Source organism: Falco punctatus, assembly GCF_963210335.1.
Source record: "Falco punctatus genome assembly, chromosome: 13".
NCBI classification, from domain to species: Eukaryota; Metazoa; Chordata; class Aves; order Falconiformes; family Falconidae; genus Falco; species Falco punctatus.
In genome coordinates, this window is record NC_137593.1 from 20,928,293 (window position 1) to 20,949,865 (window position 21,573).

The following is a 21,573-nucleotide window of genomic DNA, read 5'->3' on the forward strand; positions in this document are numbered from 1 at the left end:
TATTTTTATTAAAGATTACAGCTGAGGTGCTTCGGTCTCCAGCCTGACAGCCAGGCTCACTGCTAAGTTCGGCTCTGTGCGTGTCCGAGGGGGCAGCACTGCAAGGACAAGGTTTTGCACGGATGCTAAAGGCATTCATAAGGCAGGGGGGAGAGCCTCCACAAGCTCAAAATGAGATTTAAAGGCCGAACTCATTATGCTGTTTGCTTTGCTTCCTTCTTTTTGTTTGCATTTTATGAGGGATGGGTGTCCTTCTTGCTCCTTTGCTTGTTGGAGCCAAAACGGCTGGTATTTCTGAATAAACAGACTGCCTGGTGATTTGTTACCTTGTTAGGTTACCTTGGCCTCTGTGTTTCCTTAAGTGGACCAGCACAGCTAGGTGGAGGCAGGATGTGCCAATTAGGATGAAAATACAGTATAAATAAACAAACTTACTCTTTCTCCCATTGCATCAGACTGAATGTTTGCAAGCTGCCTGTGCTCAGGATCAAGAATTGATCTTTCTTATGAATATATCAGGCTCTCTGTCCCATTTTTTCCTCTTGCTGTTCTTGCTCCTCTCCCCAGCTCCTTTGTCTGTGCGATCCCCCACACCTTGCCTGTCTAGCTGTCTGTTCGCCTGTCTCAAAGCTGCTTCATCTCAGAGGCAGAGCGATGTGGCTGGCAGTGCTGCAGTCCTTCCCCCCCCCCCCCCCCCTCTTTTGTATGCTCCCCTGGTCCCTCACCGTCACTCAGAGCCCTGCGGTTGTTCACTATCCATTTCCAGGCAGGAGCTAAAATGGGTCACGGTGCCACCATGACTTGAGCACCACCGAGAAGACCCGCGTGAATAGAGTATTCTTCTGGGACAGGCTGCAGTTGTGGTAACCAGACTGTGATGAACCTGAAATACATTCAGTTCTAGGAAGAGAAAATGTCAGCTGTTGTTAAGCTTTATTTAGCTTTTAGGTTGGTTTGTTGGTTATGTTCTTAATTCCATTACTAAAAAGGAAAAAAAAAATAATCTGAAAGATCCCGATCCTTTGAGGATGATTGAGTTTTAAGTTAGAAATGGCAGGGGGGAAGGAAAGAAGTAGGAGTCATTCGCTTCCAGATGACTCACGAGTTCTACTGGACTTTTTGGTAGGGGAATATATATTCCCATTTTGTGTTTTGGTGGGCCTTCTTTGAAAGCCCACGTTTCCTTTCAAATGCTGATTAGCATTCCTCACGTGTTACGCAGAACAGCACAGAAAATGCATATAAGGTCTTGTATTCTGCCGGTGTGGTGTAGCTTGTGCAGAGCTGAATTTGCAGTCAGTAAAAATTCATGGACATACATTGCCCTTGGTCAGCGTGCACTCCTCGTATCGACAAAGTAATAGTTGCTCAGGCCAATCAAAAGCAACACATGCCAAGGCCAGGAAACCTCAGGTTTTCAGTATTTTCTTTTTAATGTGCTACTTTCCTGGATATTTGTAACTTATCTATGCTCCGTAGTGAAACATCAAAAGACGTTGTTAAGCTGATCTCAGTCGCAGAGCTTTCTTTAGGTGACTGTATGAATACCCTTAGACTACTACTGGAAAATACAATTAACAGATACTCTGAAGATTGATCAATCCATCTGATTCTCTGAACTTCTCTGAACAGTTCTTTGAGTGTAGTCCTGGTTTCAGTATAAATAGTAAATCTTTTCTGGTTGCTGAGAGTGAACACACTATTTTTTTATTGTTGTCTGTGGTGATATTTATGTGCATACTGAGAATGTTATTGATAGGGAGGTGATAAAATAAGTTAATTTCGCTTAAAACAATAGCAAGGTCTCTAGTTGTTCAGACTGTTATAGCTTTATGCTGAACTCCTGCGAAAATTTTCCTTTTTTTTAATGTAGTCCTGGTGATGGACTGTTTATTGTTGTGTTGAAACATAATTTTGCAGGGCTGTATAACTCCAAGGAAGACGTCATCTTCAAATAGCCAGGGAAAGGAGCTCTGTGAACTTGAAGACAAGATTCATCATACTGTCATGTCACAGTTTCACAGACTCTCTAAATAGCATAAGCTGGTAAAATCAGTAATTTTCTGTTCTGGTATTACCGTTCCCCAGTGCCTGCTGAGGGTTTCAGGAGGCTCTTGCAGGTCAGCTCCCATTTCATGGCCGGTGGGTTTTCCAGCCCAGCTCCTCGCCTGGCTCCCTTGGGTGGTGTGAGGACAGGGTAGTGCTGGTGAGGTTTAGGGTGCTGTGGATGGCAGGATTAAGGTGCTGAGACAGGCTGTTACTATGTGAGTGTTTTGGACCACTTGGGAAGTGTTGAGGTTTGCAGCAAGTTGGATGGCCCAGCCTGGAAGCTGTGAAGGTGTGCGAGTTTGTGTCTCTGCCCACGGGAACGAGTGGCACTCCAGGTACTGGGCACAGCAGTTACCTGGCTGCAGCCTTCCTGGACATCCAGGAGTCAAGTTAATTCAATTTTTTTTTTTTTTTTTTTTTTACTTACTTGCTACCAGTATGGTCCCACCCTTTCCAGTTACTTGTTCCCTGCAGCCACAGGATACAAGTAGCATGTTCCAGGAGTCCTTTTACAGGCGCACAAACCCAGGAGGAAACTTTGGCACGTAGCTGATTTAAAATAATCTCTTGGCAAACATCTGGAAACATGCCAGATGTCCAGAGCATGGGATGTGCCTGTGATACTTTTAGCTGCTACATTCTTTTTTTTTTTCTGCAAAATTTCAAGGGAAAGGAAAAGGGGAGTTGTTGCAAAGGGGTGTTTTTATTTTGCTTTAAAGGTGTTTGTACTAAGGATGGTGGATCAGCAGTCTCCTTGTTCCTCAGACAGAGCTGTGTCAAGTGTGAATTCAATAGGGAAAGAGATTCAAAACTAGTAGGTAGGGACTTGAAAAAGGGGTAATGTATGAGCGTGACACTCCGAGTGATTTGTTGCAGCATCTTGCCGAATTCCAGGCTAATTGTACGTAACTTTCTCATTCTCGTTGTGAATCTAAACCAGTATGGTTTTTAAGGCTTCACATTTATCCGCTAGACATGAGCGGCAATCCCTGCCTGTACACACATTTCCAAGCAGAGAGGTTATGACAAGGTGCCAGCTGCTGTAGGGTTTCACCTGCCATAACTGGTGAGGCGACCTGCCGGGTTGTGCAGGACAGCGACCTGCCTCGTTCTTCCCTTGCTTTGTTTCTCCCAGGGAGTTGTGTTTTGGCTTTTGCTGTCTGAAGATTTACGTTGGAGGGAGTTGCCGTAAGGACTTCTGAAGCAAACCCAACAACGTATTTTGGGAAACCACAGACCTTTCAAATATAAATGTGGTGGGAGATCTAGAAAGAAGATAAGTGCTCCCAGCGCAAGAAATTTGGGAATTGCATGGAAGCAAACAGCGAGGAATAATTTTGAATGGGCAAATTTCAGTGCTGAGCATGAGATTTCTCAGAGCCTCAGAGATACCGTGTGTTGACCACTTCAGATTTCTTCTACTGCACGTTTAATTATGTGCGTAAGATAATGTGTCTGAGTAATGAGCTTCTCCAAGCTGGCAGATGCAAGTGGGAGTTTCTTATTAACAACTCTGTGTTCTTGCACAGGCTTTAACTGATGGTCTGTAATAAATGCGTAGTTATAAGTATACGTGCTCCCATCTTAAAAACAAAACCGGGAAAACTATTGTTGAGGGGGATTAAATTATTATTTTAAGGTAACTACAGCTTTCCACAAAGAAATAATAATTAAAATAACAACTGCCTGCTTGCTGGCAAAGCCATCTGCACCACCCATTTCCATGAATTTGTATTCAAGGTGGGGGATACAAGTCTTGGTCGGAAGGAAAAAAAAAAAAGTGCTTTCTAAAGATCCTTAGTAAATAACCAGCTTCAGGGTTCAGTGAACAGCTTAGACAAGTTGCATGTCAGATAATGCCAACAAGTAATTGCAGCATTTAAATAGAAGTTTGGTCACATTTTAAAAAAGATGTCATGGTCTGCTATGAGAAATGGAAGTTAGTTACATATCCTCCTGGGGTATAAGGCATTTAATTTCAGGACTGGATAGCGTTGACCATATTTAAATTATATAAATTTACGTTTAGGAGATGCCAAATCGGATCAAATTCTGGTCTCAGTGATGTTGGTACAGTTGAATATTACCAAACTGACAGAGATGACGATACGGTGCTGCAGCTTTTATAAGCTGTGGACTATTTAACTACGTGTTTTGTTTCGCTGGCAGTGTGCTGATATTTCACATTCGTGGAGCTTGTCGTCCAGTCTGAGCGCTTCCCATAAGCAATTGGCAAGAAGATATTTTAATGTGGAAGGACTTTTTACCCAAGAATGTTTGTGGCTACCAAATGTTTAGGTGGGCTTCTAAATTTTCTAGTTGTTTTGCAGCTAAATTAATTGGAAAGCAGCCAGAGAGACAGCAGAGTCCAGTCTGTAGTTGAGCAACAATAAAAGGCTTTGGAGAACTTTATCAAAGCTTCCATTAACCCCCTGCTGATGTCCTCAAACAGGATTTTTTTTGAGAGAGTGGAAACACAAAAGCTAGGCTGCACAACTGCCCCTGTGTGTTCATTCAAAGGTTTTAAATCCGCACAGTTACTAATTAAAATGCCATGCAGGGTAGCACAAGTAAACATTGCTAGTCCCTGAAGCCCAAAGTTTCTGCCCTGGCTTACAGTTTGGAGGGCAGGATGCTGAACTGACCCCATAAGGGTGGTAAAGCAGCCCCCTTTGGGTTCGGATATTCCATCCTTGTATGAGGCACTGCAAAACGTGTCGAGTCCATCCTTGTGCATGCAGTCATACTCCCAGAATGGCAATGCAAGGCAGCCTTTTATTTTTTATTTATTTTTTGCATAGCGTGGCGTTAAAACATGAGGACTAAATAGAGCTGTGGCATGCCTACTGGATGTCTATAATCATGTTTGCCAGATTTTGGCAGACATCAAAATGCTGAGCACACGAGCGAATACTGCTCCTTTCATTGAGAAATGTCATTTCAGATTTAGCCCCACATGTGAACTGGTGTGCAGGGAGCGCTTCATTATTATGGCAGGGTTCCAGTGGGCTTCCCCTCCCAAACAAAGCAGGCAAATGCGTAGCCTCTATCTGCATCTACTTGAAGGATTTCATGGCATCTCCTTAGATTAAGATAATCTGCCTTCATTACTAAATTCAAGAACCGAAGTCCCAGAACTCCTAGTAGTGCCCTCCGAGAATGGTTTCAGGGTCTCTGAAAGCTGTGATTTGTAAACTGATAATAACAAAAGTTGATCATGGTTTTGGATTTGTTTTTTTTTTAAATACAGTCTAGAGAGGCGTAGGAAGATGAAGCATTTGTATTTTATTCCTCTGGTCATTTGTAATTCAAAACATCCCTTATGGAAAAGTCCTACTGTTAATTTAAAGGGAAATTATGACTTCTTTCTCAGTCTTCTGAACAGTTCCTGCAGAATTTATTAGGGTTTTTATCCCTGCTATCCAATTCTATCACCTGGTCTTAAAAAGACAATTGACTGATTCTGATTTTTTATTAAATACTTCTACTGTTCCATAAAATCTCTTTGGTTTTGTCTGTATTAAAATCCATTGAAAGTATCCACAGATTATTACAGACAGAAAAACCTTTAAACTGTAATGTGCTTTGGATATAAATGTCTCTCAGTTCCATAGATTACTGAAGACTAAAAGGAAAGCACTGAAGATTTTAATTAGCTTTTTATTATTTTTAATTTTCTATGTGCCATTAAATGATCCCATCAATAAATAATAAAATAAGACAGTTCTGGCTAAGCAAAATAGGAAGGTACAGTGGGCTGGAAGAAATGTCTCGTATATGAATTGAGTTTTGTGTGGCGTCCATTTATTTTAGCAAACAAATAAAGGCATGATCTCAAGACAAGCCACTACAACGGCTCCCTGGGAAGATTGCGCTTGTCTTGGTAACATACTGCGTTCTTTAAATCTGTCCTCTGAATCAGCCTCAATTTATCTTTCTTAGCATAAAAGGGAATGCAGATGGAATGGCTGCAGCCTCCCTTCTAGTTTATCAGGATATTGTGCATGCACATAAATAAGACAGAAAGTGACTGGAATGTGTAAGGGGCTGAGCGTTAAATCCTGTGTTTTTCAAGCTCCCCAAGCGCTCTGGGACAGAGTGGGCAAGAGGAGTCCTGTAGGAGCTGCAGAGATTTGTGGGCTCTCCGTTGTACTTCAGACATGATGTGCAGACCCAGTGGTGCCTTTCCACGAGCGGTTCAGCTGTTTGCTTTCACTGCTGCCTGTGCTGAACGTTAAAACTGCGACTATGCAAGTACTGGGAAGAACTGATTGAAGAGAGTGGGCTGGGCTCAAAGGGAGACTTCTTTAGCACCGGTTGCAGATGTGGCATTTTTCATTAACAGAGAATCTTTTTATTTGCATTTGTTACACTGACAAGCTGCAAACATCCTAGGTTAGAGGGGCTCTGTAGCACAGGGGGTTCCTAGCTTATTTTCAGTCTGACTGATGGAAGTTACCAGCTTCACCTAGATCGAATGAGAAGACAATAAAATTTTTGGACTTGTTGATGACAAAACCCAGGAACCTTACAAGGAGACACATAACATTGAAAAGTGGTTTGCATGCTGTTGGAAGAAGAAATGATTTTTGAATTGCAGGCTTTGAATGAAGATTATATTTTTCCTTGCAGTCCCCATCCCAGGCACTTCTCCATTCCACCCTGCCAGTACCTGCCAGGGCCCTGGCCTTGGAGGGGAGCAGAGATCTCCTCATCAGGAGCTGGGGTGGGCTCTCAGTGTCCTCCTGTCTGCTGGGAATCTGGGACTAAAAACGAAGCTCCAGACATGGAGCGCAGACCCATCTGTGCGATTGCTGAGCTAATTAGGGGTTATTGTTTTCACGGGCTTTTATGTGCCCAAACTGTAGCTCACGACTCCTCCAGGAAATAAACACGGCCGATTTCTTTGTGCAGCTCCAAATCTTCATAACCTCATGAGGTTGATTTTTGGGGGTTTTATTTATTTATTTATTTACTTTTTTAGATTTGAAGTTGTTCAGACTTTGTAATGGCACTTGCATTGCACAGGAAACTTTACCAATTATCTTTCTGATTGTTTTCCACTGAGGCAGCCACCTTTAATATTTAATTGCTTATTCCATTTGGGGTTTTTCTAATTGACACAATTTTTAAATGAATAATGCACTGGTTTTCCATATCCGGCATAAAACCAAAATAATGAAACCCCTTTGTAAGTTTAATTATGTGCCACCTATGATGTAACTGGTAACCGACATCATGAACTAAGATTTTAATTTTAAGGTTTATGTGTTTCAGGAAGCTTAAGACTCTTGCCCAGTTTGTCCTTCGTCAGGGTTTTTAAATTTTTTTTCTTCTTTTGTACGGAACAGCAAACTTCAGGTAGCTTTGCTTTTTGCAGCAACACTGTATGCAGAATATCATTTTCTCTGTCATTGAGCAAATTAATGGTTTTTCATCTCCTGAAGAAATCTGCCCATTGCAGGTAAGAGAAAGGGGACTTAATTCGGTTCTAGTGAGAGGACCTGTTAGAAGAGCTCCGAGTGTGAGAGTTAGGTGGGCTGGGGTCCGATTCTCTTTGGTGCTTTTCCAAAAGCACAGAGTATCTTTTTCCCCTGAAGAAGAGGAATGTGGATGGGGGAGTATGGCAGGATGTCTTGCAGCATCCTGGAAGAACTGAGGATCTCCAAGTGCTGTCGGACCAGTGTCCTTCACAAAGTGCTAACATGAGCTCACAAAACCTAAACCTTGGTTCAGTCTCAAGGGTATCTCAAGAGCCCGGAGGCAGAGATCATATCATGTCAAATCCATCTAACCTTTGTACAGAAGGTGCTTTACTGGAGTTCCAGCTGAATGCTCTGAATATCAACTATAATTAAAATTTATATGTTGTTCAGCTGCAATATAAATGCAAACCTTCTGCACCAGCCTTTTCTGTGTCACGGAGCTTGAAGTAAATAAAGATAAAGTTCCTTAGCGTTGGTGATGCTGAAACAATTTATTACTCCAAGTGTTAAGATGGGAATTGTGATTTTTATTGTTGGGTGAGTTCTGGATTTTGACTCTTCTAGGTGCTGCAGGCTCAGGAGGGCACGTATGAGACCCAGCCTGCAGTTGCTGTTGGAGCTGTGCATCACAGTTGCAGTAAAATGTTTATAATGGTGTTACCTTTTCTTCCTCAAAGATTCTTGCCATTTCTGACTTTGGCTGATTGATCTGAGAAACCCAAATAGCAAAGTGTAACGCTGTGCTATTACTGTAGCAGTTCAGAAGCCAGGATGAGGCAATATGGCCAAATCTATTTATTAAAACAGTGACTACTGCTATATCAAAATGAGTCATAACATTTATTTATTTTGTTTAGAAGATACTCCAGTATTTTCAATCTTAAGTGGCATATAGGATAAGGGCTTTTAAGCAGCTCTTTTTACAAAATCTAATATTCTTAATGCTGAAAGTAAGTGACAAAGGAAGTTATTTAGTCCGTATATGCATATATGCATATATATATATCTCATCTAGATATCCATGTTTCAATGAATAAAATGTAAAGTGCAAGAACCAAGAACAGCATTAGGAGATGTGTTTGGTACCAAATCACATATTTGCCCCATAGTGGGTAAAGCTTTATGCCATAACTGTTAGGGTAACTTGGTGGCAAGTATAAGAAAGGACCAAGGACCAGAAAAAAAGGCTTTCTGTTAATAGATACAGACATGAGGCATCAGGTGAGAGCTGTCCTTTGCAATGTGAGACAAAGGGTTGCCCCTTTAGGCTATTCATAGAGTAGGCTCAATATTTTTAGTATTGTTTTATGTATTGTTGGTACGCTACTGTGAGTGGTTTGACAGCTGCGCACAAGAAGTGGTTTGCAGGGCACAGATACAGTAAGTTATTTTGTTGGTCCTGTACAATTTAAGAACAGCTCTACCCACCTTGTCTGTTGACTCATGCAATCTATGCAGACATGTCTTAACTCCTCTGACTGTGGGCGGGAGGATGGGAAAATAGGAGGAGGAGCGGCTGGACGGTTGCTTGACTTCAGGAAGGGCTTAGAGAATGGGACAGGGGTCTCATTTGGGGACATCTGATGTGTCTTTGAGGGTTGCTTTGATTTCCTTGTGGAAGGGGCTGGAGGGGGAGTGGAGGAGTTTGTTTTGAAAAGGCAGCTCAGCAGATCCTCCTGCTGTGCAGCAATACAAAAGTGAAGGACAGGCTATTGCTGGGGAGGAATTAACTCTGGTGGCTACCTCGGGCTTCCCGGGAGGAACAGCAGGGTGTGGGGGTGAGCTAGAGTTGCCCTGAGGAGAAGGTGGTAAGTGGGTCATATTGCTCCAGACCACATATTTTGAGTGGTTGGGGAATGTCCTGTTTCCAACATTATTATCTGTTTTAATAACTAGAGGTTATGGTCTCTAATTTCTCATTCCGGCTCCCCCAGCGCCGCTGTACCCTGGGGTGCTGTACGCGGTGTCCCAGCATCAGTGGTTCCTGGGCGGTCTGTGCTTGCTGCACTGGCACCTGGGAAGGAAGAGGATGATTACAGCATGTGCTTCCCAGAAGTGTTCAACCCAAATTTGGGTTGTGGCTTCTGCTTGGAAGCACGAGTGCTCCGGGCCCTAAAGGAGGACTCTCAGAGTTACAGCAATCTCTCTTTGTCTGGACTCCGTGGCCCATGTTCTCTGTTTCTCTCAATCCAGTATAACGCAGTAGAGCATCAGTGTTGGCTTCTTTAGGCTACAAAATTTATTGTTGTTTACATTGGGTCAGATTCTAACCTCAACTAGAGGGAAGAGTAACTGCAATGTGACCTGCTTTGTGACCAGCGGCTCCAAACCTGCTCAGGTCAGACAGCTGCTGACTAATTCCCCATCTTAACAAATTGCTTATAGCTCTAGAATTTCTTATAACAATTCACAGCGCTGAGTATGTTCACCCTTCTTGTGTTAATCGTTCTAGTTTAAGCATTTAGAAATGTTTGAGTGCTGCTTTTTTGAAGTGGTTGTAATGTTCAGACAGATTTTTATAAATTGCCTTCCAACTAAAAGACTTGTTTTCCTGTTTGTTTCAAGCTGGCTTTCATACTTACAGGAAATACACAGTATTCTGCCATGTTTCTGTTGGCAACCGTTAAGTTATCCTTGTCAGAACATGCTAACAGGATTTCTTAGCAAGCTAGCAGAAAGAAAAAAAAAAAAGCAGTTTTCAGACTAAACAGACCCCATGCTTGAATTGTAATACAGATCTCTTGCTAAATACTATGTAGACTCTATAGCCTTTTGGTTTAAGGCAATCTTTAGGATTGCAGGTTGCAGATTCTGATCTTTGGAGTTACTCCAGACCTGCATTGCATTAGCTGACATCATTATTTGGCTTTCAGAATTGGAGGGCCAGTACCTGAAAATAATGTGGTGCTGTCGAGAGCTGGTCCTCAGAAATTAATAGCCAGAACGAGCTGTCTCCTGGGTGTGCAAAATCTTCTTCATCACCCCTGTCTCATTACAGTTCCTGACGTAAACCACAGGGAACTGTGGTCAGACCTCAGCTCCTGTAATTGGTTTGATCTAAATTGGAGCAGTTCTGGTATGCTGAAGTAGTCTGTGCTAAAACTGATGCGGAATTGGACATGCAACCCAGAAAATACACAGGCTCTTTTGGGAGCCTCAACAGCTACTGTCTCCGAGAACTGAAGCTGGAATAGCGTGGTAAAAATATAGCACTCTAAGAACCCTCAACTACTACTATTTGTTGCTGCTAACAGCCTGGGTTTTCCTTCAAGCTTTTGATTTGATGCAAGTCAGAGCCAGCTTTTGTGGTTTGGCAAGATCTGCAGCACAGGTTCTTTTGGGAGAGGCAAGAAATGAAAACTTTAAAATGGAGGAAATGTTTAAAACATCATGATGCTGTGTTAACAGTCTTTAAAATCTCATTTTCTAGCCCCTTTCTTTATGAACATACCATTGCAAACATAACTGATGTGAGCTGGTCCCTGGGTTGGAGGGCTTTGTCCCTTGTTTTTCTCAGAGCTCTTTGGCAGTGACTGGATTGCGGAGCCAGGAGAGAAAGGGAGGATCGCTTGTGCCTGTCATTTTGGGATGAACGTGTCCTGTGAGAGTATCCTGTGGCTGGGCTCATGCTTTTCCTGAGCAGCGTAATTTCTAGTAACGAGGAGGGAGAGTTTAGTTCAGAAGTATTACGGCAGACTGAAGGGATTGAGAGAAAGAGGTCAGGCTCAGCTGTCACACTGCTCCCACGTTACGTTGGCCAGGATTTTCAAGTGTGGGTGGATAACCTTGGGCAATTTACTCTAGTGGCGTAGATTTAAAGTCTTTGCTTTAAATGCTGAAGCTTGAAAATGCTGGCCTGAATCTTGGCGTGTCTCAGTTTCCAAGCTGGGAGGTGTTCCTCACCAGTCGTCATTCCTGGGGGAGGGAAAGGCGGACGGTGGGAAGACAGAGGACTCGGGAATGTCTTGGGAGGCTTCCAGTGGCTTGGTTGAGTAATCAGGCCTCTAGATCCTTGTCCAAGTCCTAACCTGGCCCAGTCATCACTAGTACAAGTGTTTGCTCCACTTACACAAAGGGAGTAATGAAAAAAAAATAAAATACACCTGTGGTTAGTTTTTAAAGTGCACATCTGCCCACAGACCATTGCCGGTCCCTAGGAGAAAGGTGTAGCTGTCATACTGGCAGCGAGGAATGGGAATGCCAGACTCTAGCTCAGGTCTTCAGACGTGCGCAGACATCTAATCTGTGCACACACCGGCTCACCTGTGCAGAAGCCTTTCATGTGCTTACCCTTAGGTACATCCATGGCTTATGCATATGCTAAGCACATGTGTATAGCATAGAGCATATACTCTGACCTGTGCTTGGAGCATGGGGGTGGTGTTACTCAGAGGAGCATTTCTGCCCAGGCAGGAGAGAGGAGTGGGTAGAAGGGTCAGGGGACCAACGGGAAGCAGAACTGAACACGAACGCTTTAGGAAAGAGCAGAACGGCTTTCTTCTGAATTTATTCTGGTCCATGTGACTAAATACGGCTGGAAGCTTCTCCGTTCACTTGATGTGAAGTCATCAAGTAGTAGAGTTAGGTTGCTCTCTTACATGCGTAAAAATACCAGAATTGGGCCCGGAGAATGTTGCCTTTAGAAGTGATTAAAACCATATTTGATTCTCTGTGTTGTACATCCTTTTCCTGCTGCGAGAGTATTTGATAATATAATTTACAAAATTCAGTGTAAGCCCCCACGATATTACAAGGTAAATATTCAAAGAGAAAACCTGAAATGTGCCAGGTTCCCTTAAATGTGTTTTGTCCCAATTAAGAGAAGGTCTTTTATTGCCTTGTTTTGATTTCTAAAAGGACTTTTTTTCAGTGTTAGATTCTCAGAAATCTTTGTGTTGTTTTTTTGGTGTATTGTGTTTGGGGTTTTTTTTGGTGGTGTTTTTTTTTATTATTATTATTTTTTTTAAATGTAATTAATAATGGAGCAGGCTTTTAGTATCTACCCTGGAAGGTAAAAACCCTTAATCACAGTAACATCATTAGTGCTTTCAAGCATTTAATTTTGATGCTTGACAAAGCACATAGCCATTGATAAGAACAAATAAGTGTTGTTGTGTGCAATTGAGGGAAAAAAGAAAAGCATGAAAACCCCTAAGCTTCAAGTAATTAAATTTAAATATGTTATTTGAATTTAGCTGAGATAATGTACAAACTGTGGGTATATTTTTCAATCAGTGAAAGACCCCTTGAGTAAACATGATCCATTTAAATTCAAATCATGGGGAGTGGAAAGTAAACCCTGCTGTGGTTAAGAAGGCATCTTCAATAAAACACTGGGCATTGTGTATCTTTGATATCTGAGCACTCACGTGTTGTAGTTTTATAAAGGGCTGTTTTCACTCATGGATGCCTACATGCCAGAGACTTTATTGCATCTATTTATTTCCTGGTTTTTTTTCCCTTCTCCCTCCTCTTCTAATTTGAACCAGTAATGAAAAACTGACACTCTGCTTCTGCCATCTTTTAAAGTGCCTCAAAACTGTTACAATTCAACACTTACTAGCCTTGGGATATGGCTTTATGGCATTTGGGTGAAGTTTCTGTAGTACATCTGTGCTCTTTCTCTCTCTGTAGGCCGCAAGCTCAGAACCGCAGTAATAAAACTAGTAGTAGGTGTTTAATGGCAGGTTATTGAGGAAGTAGATAAAAGAAAATTGCAACATTCACATCAGTAGGGAGTGGGTTTTTTTAAGGGAGAGGAACTGCTGAGCTTTGAACTAGGGAAAGTTACACTTCATGCTTTTGTTCAAGGGGACCCCTTTTTAGGCACCAAAATACCTTGTCATTCTTCCCTGTGAAATGGGCTGTTCTGGCAGAACTGGTGCTTGGTGTGTACAGTCTGTGCACACGTGGGAGAAAAACTTGCTGTTGTAAGCAATGATGATTGAGAAACGAGTTTTTGCTTACTGTTCCTTTCCAAATGTCAGGGAGGAGGGAGGAGGAAAGTGCAAAAAGAGAAAGAAAAAGTGATCTCCCACTTTCTTCCAAAAGCATTATTTGATCTTATTGTGAACATCTTAATTGCGTATTCTTTTTGGTCAGGCTGTCCTCAGCATTTTTTGTCTAGGACTGCAAGTATATAATGAACAGTTAGCCCACGCACATAGAAGAGAAGATTCTGTCTTTTATTCCACTCATGATCAAAATATCATTTTACAACCTGTTTCATGTTTATCTTCACATCATCCCTAAGAGGCAATTTAAAGGCAAAAGGGAGAAGAACAATGAAAGTAAATATTTTGCAGAAGCTCACCCAGAAGGCTGTGGCTGCTGCCCGCATTTCCATGACGAGCTGGCAGTGGTAGTGCCTTCTTTGTCCCGGACTCTACTGACCATACTCTTAAGCCCCTTTGGTAATACATGTCCAAGGGGACCCAGACCTGTTGTTCTTCCAGAAGCTCGGTCTTTCAGCTACTCAGGTCAACTGGTGGATCCTGGAAAACAAGGAAACAAATAAACCTGATGGTCGGGCTATTTGCAGAAATAAGAGAGAATTGGCAAGGGAGGACTTTATCCATGCAGTGGGATAACCGTTAGTACTCCCTGTGCTTACCAAGCCCAGTTTGTTAAGGTCTGCAGAGTTGCAGCTCACCATCCTATTGCATAGGCCGTTACTGGTCTGTGCTGCAGGGATGTCAAAGAGCTCCTGGACGGCTTCTTGCAGTTCGGGTACTTCATCCTGTCGCTGGACTTCAGCACTCTTAGCATTTCTGTATGGCATATGCAGAGGCAGGATGTACAGTCAAAACAAAAAACCCCTCAGAAACAAATTGCTCATCTGCAGAATACAGGACAAAAGAAGAGATTAAAAGCCAAGTAGGATGAATTTGCATATAAAGGACAGGAAGGAAAAAAATAGAGCCATTCTTACAGTTGTAAGGAGTAACAAAGGAATTGATGTATAAGTCTGTTTTGTGCCCTGGAGGCCAGGAGCAGGTTGTTTATTCCAGTATGGTGTAGTGCCTCAGATCAGCTGTCCTTTTTTGAGAGACATGAGAAAGCACTTGTTATATATAAAGCTAAGCATCTTTCACAAGAAAGGGTAGTTAATATATATATTCTTCTGCTGCAAATAGCCATTTTACAACAGAGAAGAAAAGCATTTTCATACAGCACTTACCGGCCCAATATTGAAGGATTCACTAAATTCCAATATAAATGCCTGCAGAAATGAATCGGAAAACCAAGGAAGTTAAAAAGAGGATAAAGGGAGGAAAGTGAACTTTCTTTCTACGATTCCTGAGGTCAGACCAGCATAAGTGACAGATCCTCAGTAAAAAGCGTTGCCTACCTGCCTTGCACGAGGCACTGATCAAGCAGATTTCTTTGTGGTTGGTTGATCAGTAATGTCACATGTGTGTGTGTTTTAGGGCAAGAAATCTGATTTCTAATTTGCAGTATTCTTACTGCAAAAGGGAAGTAAAAAAGCCTGATTTTCTGTTGAGGAACTGTGAGGTTATTAAGCAGGTTCTCAGTCATGCCACAGATACAACTTGATGTAGCACACCTGGATCCTCCCTGCTGGCTGTGTTTATAGTCTCCTCTGTCATCCAGTATTTGCCTTTGCATGTGAGAGACAGACAAGGAAAAAGAGATGAAGGTTCTGGAGGCATTTCTAACAGAGATGCCAAACTGTCAAATAGTAAATCAGGAGGCAGCTCCCTGATGGTTTCACATCAAGAGAAGACACCCTTTTGTGGCTGTGCAGTGTCTGCTGGTTATTTTCACTTCCGTCAGAACTGTCTGATATGGTCAAGTAGGTTTGAGGCTTTCGACATTCAATTTTCTTTTCATTTATTGTGACTTTTATTTATTTGTCTTTCTTGGTAGTTTTCAAGGATATGTGTTTCAAGGATACTTTTTACTCTCCAGCAGCTTCATGGATCGTCATCCCAAAGTTAAGGGTAGGGAAAGAAACAAGAAGAAAGGGAAAGGGGGGGGGGGGGGGGGAAGAGCAACACGGCTACAGCTTCAGGGGACAAAAGAAGAAATATATTCAATTTAGGAAGACCTCTAATCTCTGGTTATACAGGACAGCTTTGTTAGATAAGATTAAAAATTTCATGAATGTCCCTTTTTATCCCTGGAGACTCCACCATTTATACCAGCTATTGTCACCGTCAAAAGAGCTTGATAACAGCTGGCTAGAGACGTGACCACACAGCAACACAACAGCAAGAAAGGGGCAGCCGGGTTCATAAATCTTCAGAAAACCCGTTCCCCCAGCGCAGCCACGAATCTGCTGCTGTCACAGTCAAAGGGAGACTGCATTGTCCTCCAGCCAGTCAAAACCCTGAACTTCAGCATTAGCGGGGGCTCTATTGAAAGTATAGGGTGCACGATGAGATGTTTTCCATTATCTTCTTCATTGCAGCCCTTATTACTGCACACAGATACAGTTTAAAGGATCTTTGAGTTTAGCTTGTTGCTAGGTAGAGTTTTTCCAAAAATTGCTCAGCCCTTACCCTTGGCAGTGTAATCCTGCTTTTTCCATTCCTCACATCAGTACAGCGCCACATGAGGCAGGGTCAGATGATGCCAATTTGGTACACAATGGACCAATCTCTGATATCTTCTGGCTGAGAAAGAGCCATCAAAGCCAGAATCTGGCCCTTGGGTGCTGAGCTTCCCCATTCTCCAGTGGCTGCTCACAGACTCAGACGTAAGCAGGGCAAGTTACGAAGCACAAATTGGCTCAGACTCTTGAAATACAAGTTTCCTGGTTTTCATGGGAGGGTCCAAATTCATATGTATTCAGCTTTATTCTGGTCTTACTTAATTCAGTGGCAGTATTTTCTCAGCTTTAGAGAAAGCCATATTGGTCCCTTAGGAATTTCATAGTTCCTGTAAAGCAAATAGCTAATGAAGTAACATCAGTTAATTTGAGGAGATGGAAGAAGAGAGTCACTGTGAACCAAAACAGAAGTAGAAGTCTATGCACTGTGCCTAAGAAAGGATAAAAATAAGGCAGAATCTTTTAGTACCTTAGCTTCTTACAGAGTTTTATACCTAGGTGTGATGAACATTGCAGTGTTTAGACAACCGTATTGTTACTTTAAAACCCACCTATCTAGTATTGCCCAGAATCCAAGAATGAGCTTTATTAGAGAGGATTAAATGTGATTTTTGTAAGAGAAAACACAAAAAACATTTAATGCTTCTAACTTCCCTCCACTGCAAGAAAAACACGATTTCTGCAAGTGGTTGTGTTGTGAAAGCTATGATTAAAAATATAAGTTCCTCATTCAAACTAATTTTTTTTTTTTCTTCTGGCAGCTCCATCCCCAATTGCTTTGATCCAGGCTAAAGAGATAACAAGGCACAGTGTTGCCTTGGCTTGGCTGGAACCTGACAGGCCAAATGGAGTCATCCTGGAGTATGAAGTCAAATACTATGAAAAGGTACTGTTCAGAGGTGGACAAGCAAGGAGTTTTGTTTGGGTTTGGGGAGAGCTTTTTATTTTGTTCCATTATGGTTCCGTCATTTGAAACCAAGTAGATTCAGTTTAATAAAATGCAATTAAGGATTTTGTGCACTTGAATAGTCGCTTGAAAGAATGAGACTCATAGGCTGTTCCAACTGTATGGTATAAGTTTATTTTGTTATTTTTTCTTACCTAGGAGCTGAGCTTTCGTAGCAAGCGTATTTATAATGAGAATCAATAATGTTGGGCAGAAGTGAGACATTAGATTTACTTCACAGACAGAAGTATAATAATGAAGTATATAACAGTAATAATAATAATAATATCTGTTTGCCGATAGCTTCCACTCAGAGTGATAGTGTGGGCTAAGATGGCTTTTAATAGAGAATAAGGAAAGAAAATTAGATTCTTCTTACTTTCCAAGTTAGGTGGAGATGCTATTCCTACAAGTAACTTCTCAAGTATGGAACTGTGAAAAGAGCTATTTTCTTTGAAGGTTCTCTGCAAAAAGGAATGATTACCTGTTCTTCTTGTGCAAGCTTTCGTTCTCTGACATGCACATGTGTACTTTTAGTATTTTTTATAAAGATAATCACTTATTTTCTTCCCTAGCACACAGAGAAAAAGGCATGTGATTTGCAGGGAAGCTAGATTATTAACATTTTCTGGTGGATTTGCCAGCCAAAAATAGAATTTTTTTTAAGATTGAACTTTCTGGAAGACATTTTCTAAGTCTTTTCTTTCTTATTTTTTTTTTCTTTTTTAATATGGCTCATGGCTGGTAGGAAGAAAAATAAAGTGCCAGCACGTATGAGTAAAATGTTGCTTGTTCATCAAGAGGATCCTATTTGAAGGCTTGGCAGTTTTCCAAAGGATTTAATTGTGTGATTTCTTAAATAATCAGTGATATATAAGCATCATACCTATGCCCTCATCATCCTTTTTTGGCTTGCTCAGAGCTTCATGCAGCACACAGTGCTAGGGGTATTGAGCAAGGCCCTCGGGACATATTTTGCGAATTCCATCGTTGTTACTCATCTTCTTTCATCATGACAGTTTTGGCAAGGAAGTGAGGTTCCATGGTTCATGGTGCAGTGAGGCATTTTTACTTGATCAACCACTGTGTTCTTTTGTTGTTAGGACCAAAACGAGCGCAGCTATCGCATTGTGAAGACAGCCTCCAGGAATACTGACATCAAAGGCTTGAACCCCCTCACTTCATATGTATTTCACGTGCGGGCCAGGACAGCAGCGGGATATGGAGACTTCAGTGGACCATTTGAGTTCACAACGAACACAGGTAATGACATGCCCACCAATTTCTTTTTCTTTTCCTTGAGCAAAGAGGGCAAATGTAACTGAGCTGCATGCTGGGGGTTTGCCATTGATTGCTTGGTCTATGGTGTGTCTGTTCTGGGAAAATGTTCTTCCATGGCCACGTGACTGTTAGGGGTGTCGTGAATCTGACCTGAGACATCTATTTGGATATGCTACATTCTAGATTCTAGCAATGGAAGTACTTTGGTGTGGCATAAGGAGACACACAGCCTATAAACATTTGGAAGCCATTGGTGCTTGATAGATTTATGTACCTTTTTTGTTTACTGTACATGTTGGTGTTGCACATGTGTTTGGGATATCTTGTTTGTAGGAGAATAGAACCCTCTTACTCCTCTTTGCAAGGTATTGACATAGATCAGTTAGGTGTCCTACATCAGCTCACATATTTGCGCTTTTCCTTAGGCAGTCATATAAAGACAGAATGTTCGAATTACGTTGTCAGTAGAGCTTTTCACTTTGCTCAAATAAACGTGCAGATTTAGTCCCCAAAATGTTTGCTTCTCTGTGACAGGAAGGCAACGTGACCAAGCCTGTTCTATTTTGGACATACAGGTTTGCTTAAATCAATTTAAGGTTGTGCCAGTTAGTGGCAGCATTCTTCAGGATGTTAACAGCTGAAAATAATCAATCCATCAGGAAGAGGGTAGACATTTTAAAATAACTTATTCTCTTTGCATCATTTGGGGAGTGATCATCTGGCCCCACTAAGAGAAAAAAGAGGAGGAAAGAAGAGTGGAAAGCAATTAGAAAGGCGGGCAAAAAATAGCCATTACACCCTGTAAGCAACAGTGAAAGGGAGAAGGAGAGGGAGTCCTTGTTCCTAGTGAACTGGAGTTCCCCAAATCATTATCAAACATCATGTCTTCAGCTCATTAGCACCCTGTTGGAAAATTGTGTCAAATGACTATATAGTAAAGGCCTGAAAGTAGATTTGAGTGCTACTCTAAACTGCCTTCACAAGCCAGAAAGCCTCATTGAGTGCTACCAAAGTTGATTTTTTGAGGGTGTCTGACACTAATGCTCCCTTTTCTGTTTCCAGTTCCTTCCCCCATCATTGGCGATGGTACCAATCCCACAGTGCTTCTTGTTTCAGTGGCTGGCAGTGTTGTTCTTGTGGTCATTCTCATTGCAGCCTTTGTCATCAGCAGGAGGTAAGAACTTAAGCTTCTCTCTCCCTCTCTCTCTTTCATGAGGGAGCTTTTTGTCTCCTCCAAACAAAGCTAAATTCTTTGATTAGCATCATAAACAGTGAATTTGCATTACAAGCCTTCTCCCATGTAGCTTTGATCTTCTCAACATTAGTACCAAGCAGCATGTGATGTAATGGCAATAGTTCCAGCTCTATTTGCCCTTCAGATGCAAAGCTGATTCCAATAACTGGCATTGAGAAGCATGCCAGCTAGAGATTTGTGGTTAGTGTAATTTGAAGTTAAGTTTAATGGGTATGGGTACAGTAGATTTTCTTGGACTGACTCCTCATAGGCAGGGAATAAACAACTGCACTGTTGTGGACTAAGCCATCAGGCTGCTATGGCTGTGATTTTTGTGTAAGTCTGTATGAGTCTGCATTAGTCTTTTGGGTTAGTCCTTCCAGTGTGAGTGGATATGACTGTAAAACAGAAGGCCACAGTCATTCAGCATCATATGCAGTAGCACAGCAGACTGGATCGATGGTTATTTCATCAGAGCAAGACCATAATCTTCTACCAAGTACTTGTTCATTCTCCCAGTTTCAACCCAGGCATCAGGAACAGTCCTGCAAATGGGAGAACAGTGTACAGAAACACAGTGTGAGTGTTTCTGTCTTCATCTTTGTGTTCACTCTCACTTAAAAAGATCAGCATGATTTTGCTTCAGTGTAATTCTGAGACAAAAATGGATGTGTCATTACTGTACCTGAAGCCTGAGATCTGAGGGGTGCATGTTTTGTCAGTCTCTGTTGATCAGTTTAATGGCATCAGCCGTAAATATGCACAATTTCCTCTTTGATTTGCTCTCTTACTTTAAATTGTCTTAAAGAACAGTTAAGCCACTATGATTGTAGTATCTGGAAAGTAGGCATGCATTGCTATATCTTTCTGTGGGTGTTCAACTCGAAGCCTCCATGCTGGCAAGAAGAAAGAAGAGCAGAACATACGAAAATGTAATGCGGACAGACAGGTTTATTAAAAGCCATTGCAACAGAAAATAGCATCACTGAGCTTGATGACTTAATCTCCTCTCCGCTTTTATTGATCACTTTATTATTTAAGGCAGGATTGATAGCAGGATGCATTGGATTTCTAATTATGAGTCGCCACCTTGGAGAATTGAGCCTGTCGGGCTGCTTTGAGATGATTCCTTCCTCTCCTCCCCCTATAAAAAAATGTCGCTTCTCAAGGCTGATAAACACTGCTTGGTGATTGGCCCTCAATGGATCACTTTTTAGAAAATGAAATGTCAACCCCTTGCCCTCATATTGATTCTCTTTAGTATCGGCCATAAAGCTGTCAAAGGAAAGGCTGCCTGGAGCCAGGTACCTGACGGACACGCTGATGCGGGTTCGTGCTCGGCCGGGCTCCTCACCGCTCGGGCCGCCTGTGCAGCTATCTCTGCCCACAAGTGTTCAGCTTGGACAAAGGCAGGACAAAGAGCAGGTGGGCGGTAGGGACAAAAAGGCTGCTCCAAGGACTGGTGGGAAGGGAGATAAAAGTATCCTGGTGGCCATGAGTACAGATGTGTCCCGTAGCTTTGCACCACTAGGTCTCGGAGAGGCTGTGGAAGGGGAAAGACATGGCAAGATGAATGAAATACTAGGACAGCGAAATTGCTCTGTGCATACTAATGCATGGTGCCTTGCTAATTAATAGCCTTCCTCAATACACAGCTCTCCAGCAGCTGGAAGTAGCTCTCAATAAACAGAATCTACTTTAATATTCACTATTACTCTAACAATTTTAACCACTTTACCAATGTCATTTAGAGGTGTAGGCTTTTGGGATATTTCATGATGTTCCTATGCCAGCAGAAGTTAATAGCAAAATAATTATACTTTGTTCCAAAATGACTTCAGATGAGAAAAAGCTTTTCTGTCCATACAGTTCCCCTGTGGAGGTTTTGTAATCTAACCATGACCCTGAAAGTCATATTTGTCCTATCAGACCCGTGCTTTGGCCCACAGACGTGGCTTCTCTGCATCTGTGAGGCAAACGTGGGAACCGGGCATATGCTGTA

General features: G+C 42.0%; 1 protein-coding gene and 1 long non-coding RNA gene across 3 annotated transcripts in view; one reads left to right on the forward strand and one right to left on the reverse strand.

Moving 5' to 3' along the window:
- The window catches only part of EPHA4 (EPH receptor A4), a 131,337-nt gene that overhangs the window by 83,566 nt on the left and 26,198 nt on the right, over positions 1-21,573 (forward strand). For both annotated transcript variants that reach the window (XR_013931638.1, XM_080409020.1), the window contains exons 6-8: positions 16,872-16,996; positions 18,160-18,319; positions 19,400-19,511. Coding sequence is in view for 1 of the 2 variants with exons in the window: in XM_080409020.1 (XP_080265146.1) it covers positions 16,872-16,996; positions 18,160-18,319; positions 19,400-19,511 (397 nt within the window). In the remaining variant the exon portion in view is untranslated. The remainder of the gene's footprint in view (positions 1-16,871; positions 16,997-18,159; positions 18,320-19,399; positions 19,512-21,573) is intronic.
- LOC308072351 lies at positions 13,700-15,537 on the reverse strand. The gene is made up of 4 exons (XR_013931639.1): positions 14,716-15,537; positions 14,467-14,573; positions 14,149-14,373; positions 13,700-14,029 (listed from the first exon to the last, which is right to left on the reverse strand). It is a non-coding gene; the product is annotated as an uncharacterized lncRNA (long non-coding RNA).